At 33.0% G+C, this 14,926-nt stretch overlaps 1 protein-coding gene across 10 annotated transcripts in view; it reads right to left on the bottom strand.

The window, feature by feature from the left end:
* The window catches only part of CDC42BPA (CDC42 binding protein kinase alpha), a 292,824-nt gene that overhangs the window by 144,005 nt on the left and 133,893 nt on the right, over positions 1 to 14,926 (bottom strand). For all 10 annotated transcript variants that reach the window (XM_081486909.1, XM_081486911.1, XM_081486910.1 and 7 more), the window contains 2 exons: positions 10,202 to 10,295; positions 311 to 511 (listed from right to left, as the gene is read on the bottom strand). In XM_081486909.1, the coding sequence (XP_081343035.1) occupies positions 311 to 511; positions 10,202 to 10,295 (295 nt within the window). The remainder of the gene's footprint in view (positions 1 to 310; positions 512 to 10,201; positions 10,296 to 14,926) is intronic.

Here is a 14,926-nt window from a genome sequence, read left to right as displayed (position 1 = left end):
CTATAGTAGTAATGATATAAATTGTCTGCTCATGATCTTTGTTACTCTACTGGACAGATCATTTAATTTTCTACTTATTAGCATCTCTGATAAATTATAAGGTGAGGACTAACAATTTATGCATAATTTATAGATTTTAAAAAAATAATTTATGGATTTTGATTACTCATGTTAGTCATGTTCCCTACTAGCATAGAAATTAGATCATTTACTGTTTTTGGAAAGTTATTCTCTTTTTAAATATCACATTTTAATTTTATTATATGTATTATTTGCCACACTAATGTGAAAAATAGTAAAATATACTAACTTTGTGATTCATGATTTTTCCATATGTTTCCACCAGAGATTCTGCATAAAATGGTGTTTCTCCATAAAGCATTTCATACATACAGACCCCCAAAGACCACCAGTCACACTCAGGTCCATATCGGCCTTTTCCATCTTCCATGGCTTGAAGGATTTCAGGAGAGATATAATCTGGAGTTCCAACAGCCACTGAGGATTGGACCTGAAGAAGTTCACATTTTTAGTAATCAACCATAATATATTAGAAATAAATAGTTATTTTAATTAGCAATGTTTATATTTACATAGAAACACAATAAGCACTATTTTATAACAACTACAATTTTGTCATTATCTGAATTTAGTCTCCTTGTGCATATAAGTTAAAATATATATAATCACCACAACAACAAATTCTCCAGATTTTTAACACAATAGAATGTTTATTATAGCTGTTACTTAGTTGACTATACTTAAAGTAAAAATATATGATTTGAACACCACAGCCACAAACCACAAATTGAATATTTACTTTAGAACAGTCTTATTATTGATAGTATCTGTCCAACATTGCCATATATTAAGTGGAACTTTGAAAATTTTACAATTAATTATGTGGGGAAAAAAAACAGAAAAAAACCTGACTACTATTATAAGCAGCTTGGAGATTATTTTAAAACATTTTAAAGATAATCTAACTAAATAAATGTTAATAATGTCCTGTAAACTATTTATTTATTTTAAAAAATTATAAAAGGGGAAAACATATTCTTCAAAACACTGAGTCTAAACAGAGAACATACAATTATGGCAAGGTAGATATAACTTAGAACACAACAGCTAAAAAAAGATCCTGGGCATATATCTTTCAAGGTATTCCAAAATAAAAGAAAATTAGTTTTTTATATGTTTTTGAGAACATATCAAGAAATGAACATTCTCAAGATAAAATAATGGTTAATACTCTGAATTTCCTAAAGTACCATTCTTAATAGTTACTAGAACAGACTTCTTTGGCAGTACTGAGATTAACTTGAAAATTCTTGAAAACTCTTAAAAATACTAGCTAAAACATAACAACCATTTTCTAAATGTATAAATGAGCCTTTAAATAAAGAGATATTCTTAGATATATGTAATCAAGAAATCATTGGAAACCAGGGCAATAAGCAATGCCTTATTGGAACTGCTAGATCATATGGTAATTTTATTTTCAGTTTTTTGAAGAACTGTTATACTGTTTTCCACAGTGGCTACAGCATTTTACATCTCCATCAGCAGTGCACAAAGATTCCAATTCTCCCACAACTTTACCAAAACCTGTTATTTTTTTTTATAGTAGCCATCCTCATGGTATGAAGCAGTATCTCATTGTGGTTTTGATGTGCATTTCCATAATGACTAGTGATGCAGAGTCATTCGTCTGTCTTCTTAGGAGAAACATCATTTCAAATCCTTTGCATATTTTGAACTGGGTTGTTAGTTTGTTATTGAGTTGCAGGAATTCTTTATATGTTCTGGATAATAACCTCTTGTCAGACATACAATTTGCAACTATTTTCTCCCACTGTATAGGTTGCCATTTCACTAAAACAACTATATCTTTTGATGCATAGAAATTTTTAATGATGATGTAGTCTATTCATCTCCTTTTTTTGCTGTATATTGTTTGCTGTCATATCCAAGAAATCACTGCCAAATCCAGTATCATAAAACTTCTCCCTCTGCCCATTAAATGTAAGTTTTAACTCTTACATTTAGGATTTTGATCCATTTTGAGCTAATTTTTGTATATGGTATAAGATAAACTAAGTTTTTTCTTTGATTAGAAATATGGGGGAAACTAGATTTTACATAAATGATAAATGCTAAAATTTTTAAGATAAACATTAAAATATTTGAAATAGAGTGTATAACTTCCAGAAAGGAAAAAAAGAAATAAAAACAAATTTAACCCCAACAACAAAAGGCAGGAAGGGGGGTGAGAAGCATGGATGCAAACAAACAAGCAAAATCTATAGTAAACAGTACAAGATACTAGAAGGAAATACAAACAAATTAATGATGAAATTCATAAATGATTAAGTTCACCTATCAAAAAGAACCATTATCACACTAGATGACAAAACCAAAATGAAAAAAATTTTTAAAAAAACAGCAATAATCTGTTTAATGCACCTAGACATAGAAACTAAGAAACGTTTTTTAAGAAAAAGGATGGAAAGATATGCCAGGCATATGCTAAACAAAAGAAAGCTAAGGGAGCTGTATTAATTATCAGTCAAACTAGATTCTAAGGCCAAGATGATTATTATGATTTTTAATCATTTATTAACATAATTAGAAGGTACCATGGAAGAGCAATCCTAAATAATATGTAACAAACAACACAGCTACAAAAGAGTTGTGAAAATTACAAGGGAAAATTAAGAAATTCAACATCATAGTAAGGATTTTTAAATAATAAATAGATCAGAAAGAAATAAAGCTAGTAAGAATATTAAAATTTTGAGAACAAAGTTTACAACTTTAATCCTATTACAGAAATCTGCAACCAAAAGTTAGAAAAAGATTCATAATTTCAAATATGTAACAGTTAAAAGAACTGGCCCATGAGAAATCAAAACATAATCGTGACAAATGCTAAAAAACTGCTAACAAATAGATCCACTCTTCAGTAAAAGAAAACTTTCTATAAACACCAAATAAGTAAATATTGTACTATGAATACTAAAAGGCACACATATAAATAATTAATGGTCCACAGAAGAATTCTAACTAAAGCTGGAAAATATTTAGTAAAATGCTCTATGTCAAAACTTACAAAGAAAAAGTTAAGCATAAATAAACAATATTAGGAATGAAGAAAGAGGTGAAATACACATGTAATTGAGATTTTAAAACTAGAAAGAGTACAATCTGAACAATTTTATACAAATAAAATTGAAAACTCAGAGAAAATACATAATTTTCATAGAAAAAAATGTAACTTACCAAAACTGACTCAGGAAGAAATAGAAAACCAAAGAGACCTATAACCATTAAAAAATTTGAATCAATAGTATAAAATCTACCTGGAAAACAAACAAAATAAGAAGAAAACAAAACCTCACTGAAGCAAAGGTGATTTAAAGTGAGTTCCACCAATTACACAAGGAAGAGATAATCCCAGTATTATAAGAACTGTTCTAGATCCAAAATGGGTAAGGGTGGGGGACATGGTTCCCCTGTTCATTTTATAAGGCTAAAACAACCTAAATACAAAACAAGGCAAACAAGAAAAATTTGAGAAGGAAAATTATACTGCAATCTCAGATATAATCAATGTTAGATATGAACCTCAGGTAACAATTCAATAAAAAATTTTAGCATGGTCAATCTAGCAATTTGATCAAATATATCAGTACAATTTGATGATAAAGTTACATTTACATCCAAAGAATGTATGCTTTAACATTGGACAATCTATGTCACTCATCATATTAACAGGAAAAACACTCTGATATCCACTCAACAGATGCAGAAAAATGATTTGAATGTACAACATTAACAACCATAACATGGCAATCAGAAATAGAAATTTCCTTAATCTGATGAAGAATACATACCAAAAGCTTACAGCAAATATACTACTTCATTTAAAACTACACTAGGAACAAAGCAAAGAAGCTCCCAATTACTACAATGTTTATACTGTGCTGAAGATCACTGACTGCATGATAGGAAAAAAAATACAGCAAAGTAAAAATGTAAGGACTGGAAAGGACAAAACACAAAGCTGGTCATTATTTGTAGATTATAAGATTGTCTATATAGAAAAATATACATGTAAATCTATAAATTGTTTTGAACTAATAAAAAAAGCTTAGCAAGCTTGCTTGTTTCAGGATGAATACACATACAAAAATCAATTGTGGTCCTAAAGAATAGCAACTAATTATTAAAATGCAAAATTTTCAGTTATCCATTTATAATAGCCCCAAAACAAAAAATTCCACAAGGTATCTAGGAGCAAATCTAACAAATAAAGGTAATGAATTTACCTTTACCTGAACATAATTATAAAACTTTATTAACACAAATAAGAGAAAACCTAAAACAATGAAAACAGAAACCATATTCATAGATGGGAAGACTGAAAGTTACAGACAAAGTTTTCCCAAAATTAATCTCTAAATTCAGTGAAGGTCTACAAGCTTGTATATGTGAAGGGGTGTTTATATGTGTCTGTATGTATATAAACCAATAATATAATCCTAACAGTCATACGGAAAAACAAATGGCCAAGAACATCCAAAACAATTTCAGAGAAAGAAAAAGAATTATAGCAAGACATCCCCACATAAAAACTGACTTCTTATAAATGAATAGTGATTAAAATGGTTTAATTTTAACTCCGATGTGAGAAACAAAAAGCAAGCTAAAAGTTAATATAGAAACTCACAAACTTTGCGAAAGGTTAAAATTGAAGCAACTACCCAGGTAATAAATAATGATCCATACAAAATCATATAATCACAACATTTCAGAACACCAGAAATAAACATAACATCCTAAAGGCTTCCAAATAAGGAGGGAAGGTTATAACAGAAGCTTTGATAATTAGGATGGCATCAGATGCTTCAACAGTAAATTAGAAGACAATGCAGTGTCTTCTAAATTCTAAGAGTAAGTTCAAATCTATAATACTATGTCCAGTCTAGACAAATTATTCATCAAGTATAAGAGTAGAAATGAAGGCATTTTTCAGACATTCAAGATTATGAAATAGTTACTTCCAATGGAACCTTTCTGAGGCAACTACCACTAAATGAGAAGAAAGACACAGATGGATCCAGGAAACACAGAATCCAATACTAGAAAGCAACACATTAAATTCCATGATGATGAGGAAAGGTAATTCTAGGATGACAGTTGTACAGTAGGCTTATTGGACAGTGGGCCTACAGACTAGAATGAGAGTATGCAAGCCTCAGACAAGAGAGTTATTCATTGTGTCTGAGAAAGAAAGGAATTGTTCAATTTCCTAAATGTATAGTGGAGAATTTGGGGATAAACTAGTGAGAAGGCTGAGCGCCAAAGAGTTGATGTTTTCGAACTGTGGTACTGGAGAAGATTCTTGAGATTCCCTTAAGACAGCAAGGATATCAAACCTGTCAATCCTAAAGGAAACAACCCTGAATATTCATTGAAAGGATTGATGCTGCAGCTCCAATACTTTGGCCACATGATTTGAAGAGCTGACTCAATGGAAAAGACCGTGATACTGGGAAAGATTGAGGGCAAAAAGAGAAGGAGCCAGTAGAGGATGAGATGGTTAGTAGCATCACCAATTCAATGGACATGAGCTTGAGTAAACTCAGGGAGATAGTGAAGGACAGGGAAGCCTGGCACTCTGCAGTCCACAGGGTCACAAAGAGTTGGACACAACAACAAAAGTGAGATTTATACAGAAAACTAAGCAAAGCAAAGGAGTCACTTACTCCATGGAAAACAAAGAGCTGTTCAAGAAAAGAAAAGCAATTAAAACAAATAAAACAAATAGCATGGCACAGTCATAAATAATATCTGTATAAGTATTTTTAAAAAACTGAACAGGATTTAATGAAAGACTATGTGATAATTATAACATGGGGAAGACAGGAAGTGTAAGGATTGGTTGAGATAGGTGTAAGAGATCCGAACCCTCATCTCTTTCGTGGTGGGAAGTTAGTAGATAATATCTAAAACTAAATAACAAGAGACAGTAGTATGAATACAATAATAAAAAATAAATAAAAGAAACAACAGAAGAAAGAGCTGAAGGATTTGTATGTGTCTGTCTGTAGAAAAAGAGACTTGGAGGTGAGAAGGACCTAGGACAAAGGAAGGCTGTTTTTGTGATAAGTCTTCCTAAAATACGTAAACATCACTTGATAAAAATAAAATAAACAAGTAAAAAAGAAGATTCCTTCATTATAACTTTCTAAATGGAGGACCAACATAAAATTATGTACAAGAAAAACTATTTGGAGATGATTAATAAAAAATGAATGATTAGAAAGAATTTATGACTCTACAGAATTTCAGGAATAAATCTGATTCAAGGGAAACACGTACAGACAGAAGTAGCACTCAATGCATTCTGGAATGCACAGGAATTTGGAGATCTGAACATCAGACTCCAGAGGAGTCCTAGCTTTGAATCTAAGGTGCTTATAACATGCAGGACTGGGGAAACACTATCTCTTCCCCTGGAATTCTGTTTCAGTGTCTCTCTCTCCTCTCCAGAATTATGGACCACAGCTTTCTGATGCCACAGCCTCCCTGACTTTAATCTGTGTTTTCTCAGCTCAGCAAGACCACCATGCTATTTCTCTCCCTCTCATGTCATACCCAGCACTATCCACTTCTCACTTTATACTTCACACACATGCAGTTACCTTAGAGCAGAATAATTACATACACCGGTTTTATAGTGTTTGTGTGATATTGCCATATCTTTTATTACCACCTATGTCATAAAATCCACATTACACTTATTTTTGTTTTTACTAGTCAGATGTTGCTTACGTAAACTTAAAAAAAAAGATTAGTATAGTCTTTTTTCTTTATTCTTATCCTATAAATCTTATTTATCATATCTGATATTCTTTATCATACAGATCTAAGTATCCAAATGGAATTGTAGTGGACATCCTTTAGCATTCAGGCCTCTTTCATTTATCTGAAAAGGTCTTCATTTTGAAGAGTATTTTTATTCGATGTAGAATTCTTGGTTTAGAGACTTTTTTTTCTTTCAGGACTTTAAAGATATCATGCTGTGATTTCTCATGAAAGGTCAATGGTTATTCTTACCATTTTCCCACAGTATGTAATGGTTTTCTCCTTCTAGCTGCTTCCCATTTTTTTCTTTATCTTTAATTTTCAGTAGTTTGGTTGAGATGTGGAACAGGCATGGTTCTTTTTATAACCTTGAAATATACCAGGATTCTTAAATCTGTTTTTCATCATATGTAATAGCTTGAGCCATCAATGCTACAAATGTTTTCTATTACTATCTCATCTCTTTCTAGGCTTCTAATTGTATGCATCCCTAGGCCCCCTATATTAATTTTGCTTCAATCTTTTTCTCTCTGTTCTTCAGATTGCTTGGTCTCTCTCAATCTATCTTCAAATTCACTGGCTTTTTCTTTTTTCATTTCTAACCCACCATTAACCTCTTCTTATGAACTTTTTATTTCTATTAATATAATTATCAAATTCTAAAAAGATTCACTTGATTTACTTTTCTGATGACATTCCTTGTCTGCGTAATCACTAAAGACTAATATCTTCCTTTGAACGTATTTATGATAGTTTCATTAGTCTCTGTCTGGCAAATCCAACATCTGTGCTACCCAGGTTTCTACTGACTACTTTTATTTTCAAATTCGGTATCACAATCACTTAAGTTATCCACTATTTATTTTTGGTCTAGTGATTTTTTATTGAATGCTGGTCACTGTCAATAAGACTTTGTAGAGAATATGAATTCTTCTATCTTCCTCTGAAGAATATTAGTTCTTCTTTAAGCAGTTAAAAAAATACTAACTTGAATATGGGACAGCTTACAGTTTACTCTTTAAGGGCAGATTTATAAAAAATCTAAGATTCATCTCGTGATTCCCAGGTGGCTGAGTAGTAAAGAATCTGCCTGCCAATGCAGGAGATGTGGGTTCAATCTCTGGGTCAGGAAGATCCCTTGGAGAAGGAAATGGCAACCCACTCCAGTATTCTTGCCTGGAGAATCCCATGGACAGAGGAGCCTGATGCGCTATAGTCCATGGGGTTGCAGAAGAGTCAGATATGACTTAGTGACTGAACAACAACAACAAAGATTCATCTCAAGCCTCTTCATTTGGAGGACCACTTTCACACTCTGTTGATTTTATCAGGACTTGGATTTAGGCTCTTATATAGGTTTAGGGTAAGACTTACATGTAACAAACATCTTAACTAGCTCTCCAGAGCTAATATTCCAATGTTCCCTAGCACTGTGTCTCCTCCAGCACTACTTGATTTCAAGTAATCTGTTTGATTTTCAAATGGATAGAATTTACTCTTTGGTAATTCTCAGATGTTCTTATACAGCTGGCGCTCCATGTCTCCTGGTTACACATTTGCAGATTCAACAAATCAGGGATCAAAAATATTTTTTAAAAAAATTTCCAGAAAGTTCCAAAAGGCAAAACAAATTTGTTACATGCTGGCAATTATTTACGTAGCATTTATATTGCAGTAGGTATTATAAGTAATCTAGAAAGAAAAGTGAAGTTGCTCAGTGTTGTCCAACTTTTTGCAACCCCATGGATTGTAGCCTGCCAGGCTCCTCCATCGAGGGTATTTTCCATGCAAGAGTACTGGAGTGGGTTGCCATTTTCTTCTCCAGGGGATCTTCCTGACCCAGGGATCAAACCCCGGTCTTCCACATTGCAGGCAGACTCTTTACCGTCTGAGCCACAAGGGAAGCTCATTAAGTAATCTAGAGATAATTTAAAGTATACAGGAGGATGTGTGTAGGTTACATGCAAATACTACATCATTTTATACAAGAGACTAGACATTCTACTATTTATGGGGGAGGGAAGGTCCTGGAACCAATCCCCTATGGGTATCAAGAGACAATTCTACCACATATGTATAGCCCAGGCATCATGAGATGGCCCCATTTGGATATTTTAGGCCCCTTCTCTGCACAACTCCCTCCTTTGCAATGTCAAGCCCTGCAGATTCCAACTGTTTCAGCTAACCTGTTATCTTCCTCCTAAACTCTGTAAGATTATTAAATTCTGCTTTAACTCGAGTTTTCTGCATCAGAGTCAGCAAGCTGTCCCAATCCTGGAAAATGCAGAGGCATAACAGTCTCGTATTGCCTATTGCCTACCACCCAAAAACAGTTGTCTCAATTATTGCATCCAGTTTTACAGTTATTTATTTGTGAAAGAACAATTTGGTATCAGTTACTCCCTCCATCCTGGCCAGAGGCAGAAGTCATATAATCTTTTTTTAAAAAGTTATCTGCTTAGGGTAAATTCTCAAAAGTCAAATGACTGGTCCAGAATAATGGGATGTTTTTGTGGCCTTTGAAATGTATTATACTAAATTACTTTTCAAGAAGTTCCTACCAATTAAAATGATATATATTTGGTCATCTACTATACAACCAGGAAATTGAGATAAATATTACTACTACTACAACAAACATGGAATAAAATTGAGGCATGTAAACAATTAAGTAATTGAGAGAATATAATGGAGGGGCCTAGGGGACAACAGAGGATGAGATGGTTGGATGGCATCACTGAGTTGATGGATATGAGTTTGAGCAAGCTCCAGGAGTTGGTGATGGACGGGGAAGCCTTGTGTGCTGCAGTCCATGGGGTCGCAAAGAATTGGACATGACTGAGTGACTGAACTGAACTGAGGGTTAGCAGAAATAAAGCAAATGGTAACATAAAACTTAAGAGGATTTTCTGATAAAAAGCATTCACTTGTTATACACTGTCCCTCAGGAAAACTAGACAACTAGTAAAGAAAGAGAAAAGAAATGAAAGTGAAGGAGTCACATCTTTTCTTTTTCCATCTGGGATTTATTTTCTTCAGCCCTCTGGAACTGTGAAAATAAGTTACGCTAAAGAAGAAACAAACAAGAGTCTCAAAAAAGGCATAGTAGTATCAATCTTAAAATCATTAATATAAGCAGTAGAAAATGGTGTGTGAATTTATAGACAAGCCCTATTATGAGTAAGCATGCCTAAGTGGAGGGAAGTAAAGCACATAAAGACAAATGGATAGAAGGATATTTGATAGATAATATAAACAGAAGGATTCTAAAACAGAAAAAGGAAACAAGGAGGAAGGGTATAACAGTTTAAGATTTATCTTTATTTACCGTTCCATCTTCCATCAGCTTCAGACATGAACCAAAATCTGCTAACCGAATATGTCCGTTCATATCCATCAATATATTGTCAGGTTTGATGTCTCTGAAAAAAAACAGACACATTCAATTTTTAGTTAGAAAAATAAATACAATCAGTTACTTGGTAAGATGGAAAAGACTCTTAAAAGTCCCCTGGACAGCAAGAAGATCAAACCAATTAATCCTAAAGGAAATCAACCTTGGATATTCATTGGAAGGACTGATGCTGAAGCTCCAATACTTTGGCTACCTGACACAGGCAAAGAGCTAACACATTGGAAAAGACTGGGAAAGATTGAGGGCAGGAGGAGATGGGTGAGACAGAAGATGAGATGGTTGGATGGCAACACCGATTCAACGGACATGAATTTGAGCAAACTCCAGGAGAAAACAGTGAAGGACAGGGAAGCCTGACGTGCTGCAGTTCATTGGGTAGCAAAGAGTCAGACACGACTTAGCGACTGAACAACAACAACTTGGTAAGATAACCATTTTTGTTTGAAAATCTCAACTTTTTTCAGAATTACTACTCTATGAACACATATTTCTTTAGTTACTTTATGGGTTCAAATCCTCTCTCTGGTTCGTACTAAAACTTTCTTAAACACATGCAGTTTCTGTGTTCTGGAGATAAAAAGTGCTTGGTAATTCTCAATCAGGTTACATTAGTCTTACCATGCTTCCTTCAGATATGCACAGTTTCAAATGTGACCATGGTAGGCCTACTTTCTGCATACAAAGAAGATTCATAATTACTTGATTCTAACCCATGAAATTGAATAGGAAAAAATATACTTCCTAGATCCTGAACATAAACGTAGATAAATACTCAGTTACTGCAGGTCATGACACAAAAATAACTGCTTCATAAAACTGATTTGGAAAACAACTGAAACAACTACTTAATAGTGATCTACATTATATGAAGCTATTTACAGATGCTAAGTCAAAGCTTTGTAAGATATTCAAATCTAATTAATAACAAGCTCTATCACTCCAGTTTTGGCATTTGTTTTTACAGTGTTGCAAAACTCTGTGGCAGGTATGCCACTACAAGGGCAGAGCTGAACAGTTCTGATAGACTATGGCCTTCAAAGCGTAAAATATTTCCTACCTACCCCTTTATAGAAAAAGTTTTCTGACTCCTGTATTAGCTGATTGCTTAATATAGACAGGCAGATAGATAGACTAAAAACAACAATCTGTATGGGAAACGGGCTTCATAATCCTCAATATTTGAACTTACAACCTTGACTGTCAGAAATGCTATATTAAGAAAAGATTTTCTGTTGTTTGGAAACACTAAAAAAGTACACTTTAGTGCTAGAAGGAACCTTAGATATTACCTAAACCATATTCTGATGCAGGGAAAACTGTACTTTATTCTTTATTTTTAAAAATATTAAAGCTATATAATCATTATACATAACTGCTACTGGCAGAGTTCTCAGATTTTAAAGAAGACAAAAGGAATTATAAAGACAGAATTTATAAACATCAATAATATTTTCAGCTATCTGGAAAATAGGAACTATTAAAACTGAGGAGAAATAAATTATATTTATATATTTATAGTAATTAATAATGAAATGGAAAATATTTAACAAGGCATTATAGATAGTGTTGATACTTCTCTAGTATCTCATTTCCCTTGCTGATATCACCCTCTCCCTCCACTCCCCAGAGGTTAGCAACCACAATCCTGAATTTGGTGTTTACTATATCCATGAATATTTTATTAGTACATATATATGCAACCATAAGACTATATACTTTTCAGAATGTCTTTAAACTTTATAATTGATACTAAACTGTACGTATCCTTTTGAAACTTGGTTTTAATCTAATATTATGTTTCTAAAATTTATCCATGTTAACACATATTGTTTTAGTTCATTATTTTAAATGCTACATGGAATATTTTCATTTATGTAATTTACTTATCAATTCTCCAGATTATATAATTTAAATTATTTCCAACAATTTTAGGTTGTTTTAGATTTTTATCTTGCTATTATTACACAAAGTTCTGAGATGAATATTTTTTACAAATACCTCCTTGTACTCATATAGGAACATTTCCCCACTCTATCTAGAAGTGGAATTGCTATGAAAAGACAAGTATGTTTTTAACTTTACTAGCAGGATTACTATTAAAAGTAAGACTCTTTTTTGTGCTGAACAGAGGGGTCTGGTGTGCTGCAGTCCATAGGGTCGCAAAGAGCCGGGAGCCGGACATGACTGAGCGATTGAACTGAATGGTCACCTTAGATTTTTCTTCAATAAAATGCTAATTAAAATCTTGTGCCTTTTTTTATATCATGTGTGTGCTGTTTGTTTTTGGTTTATCTTCAGGAATTTTGTTTCCTCAAATTTACCTACATGTGTTACAAATCTGTTCTCCCAGCATGTGGGCTTGTTTTTCCATATTGTTTACTGAAGCTTTCTTATTCATAAAAAAGTATTTAGTGATAATGTAGCCTTATAATTTATCATTTTTTTTTTGTCTTTTTTTCACTTTTTTCAGCTTTACGGGGACAGAATTGACAAGTAAAACTGCAATATATTTATAAGTGTACAAAATGATAATTAATTCAATATACATTGTGAAAGGATCTTCACCATTTAGTTAACACATTCATAATCTCATCAAATATATTTACTTTTTTTGTGTGCGGACACTTATGTTCTAGTCTCTTAGCAAAAATATATTATCAACTATCATCATCATGCTATACATTAGCTCCTTGGATCTTGTACATCCTATATCTTAAAGTTTGTACCTTTTTATCAAGTTCTCCCTGTTTCCCATACCCTCAGTCCCTGTCAACCACCATTCTACTCTCAAAATTTGCCTTTTTTGTCCTAAGTTATCTCCCTTATCTTCTCCTCCCAGGAGTCATAAAGACAGTGTCCTACATTTTCTTTTAAAAGTTTTATTTTTCATTTCAAGTCTTTAATCTCCCTGGAATTAATTCTTGTGTTGTGTGAGATAAAGGCCACACTATATTTCTTTTTGTCCCAATACTATTTATTGAATGACATCCTTTTACCACTGATTCTTAATAGCACCTAGGTCATAAATCAAGTGGATCTATTTCAGGACTTCCCATGTAATTTCAATGAACAGTCTTTGGAACAAAAGGGAGCCTGTTAACAGGACAACAGGCATGAATTGGAACTGTCACAGGCAAACAGAGGTAGGGCTACCCTATCTATATGCCTATACTTAGACTAATATCACACTGTCTTTATTGTGACTCTGTATGACCTCTCTATACCAGTAGACCATGTTTTTAAATTGCCATGGCTCTTCTAGATAAATGCTAGAATTAGCTTAGTAAGTTCTATAAAACATATTGAGATTTTGATGGGAATCACAATGACTCTGGGCTTCTGTGGTGGCGCAGTGGTAAAGAATCCGCCCGTCAATGCGGGAGACACAGGTTCAATCCGGGAGACACAGGTTCAATCCCTGGGTCGGGAAGATCCCCTGGGGAAGGAAATAACAACCCACTCCCATATTCTTGCCTAGAAAATCCCATGGACAGGGGAGCCTAGCAGGCTACAGTCTATGGAGTTGCAAAGAGTCAGACACGACCTAGCAACTGAGCACAGCACAATGACTTTTACAGAGTAATCTGAAGAGAAATGGCATCTTTGCAATATGACTTTTCCCATCCATGTATCAATTAACACTATAGACACATTATACCTTACTTAAGGTATATAGATACATTATATATTAGTTACAAGTCTTCTTTTACGTCCTTCAATAATACTGAATTTTTTTTCACAGAGAGCTTACCCATCTTTTGTTATCAACAGTCTTACGTACTTATTGTGAATAGGATTTTCTTCATAGAAGCATTCTCAATTTGCTTCCAATTTTAATGGAAATGTTTCTAATATTTCATCATTAAATATGATCTTTGGTTTAGATTTTAAGTAGAAACTCAATATTAAGAGAATTTCCTTCTACTCTCAAATTGCTAAAAGTATCAGGAATGGATATTCAATTTTGTTGTCATTTTTGGCATTTTCTTTTATGGTTTTTCTTCTTTAACCTATCAATACAGTATATTACACAAATAGATTTTTCTTCTTTTCATGGTCCTTTATTTTTAAAAATTTTTTAATTGGAGGAAGATTGCTTTACAATGTTGTGTTGGTTTCTGCTGCATGACAACACAAATCAGCCATAATTACAGGTATGTCTCCTCGCTCATGAGCCTCCCTCCGCTCAAACAGATTTTTTAATGTTGAAACTTCCTTGTGTCCTTGGATAAAACCTACATGGTCACACTTTTTTTAATGTGCCATCAGTCACTGAGTCTAAAAGTCTATCATAAAGATACACTAGTAAATCATATGCCACTAAAAGAACATACTGACAACTATAATTTTAGAAGTGATTAAAAACTTTCAGAGATATTAAGTTTGTCTTAGCATTGAAAATATATAATATACATATTACTGAATTCAACTTTTATTTAAAATCTTATCATTATATTCATAAGTGACATTGTTTCATATAACATTCTCTTGTACTATCCTTGTCAAGTTTTGTTGTTAAGGTTTTACTATCTTCATAAAGTAAAGTAAATGGCTGTTCAAAATTTCAAATTTTCTAAAACAGTTTAAACAGGATTCAATTAAAAGTAAAGGACCACTCAATCATAAAACCATGTGGAG

The sequence above is a fragment of the Giraffa tippelskirchi genome, chromosome 5, assembly GCF_054371585.1.
Source record: "Giraffa tippelskirchi isolate mGirTip1 chromosome 5, T2T-mGirTip1v1.2.pri, whole genome shotgun sequence".
Lineage (NCBI taxonomy): Eukaryota > Metazoa > Chordata > Mammalia > Artiodactyla > Giraffidae > Giraffa > Giraffa tippelskirchi.
This window is presented reverse-complemented; position numbering and strand designations above follow the sequence as displayed.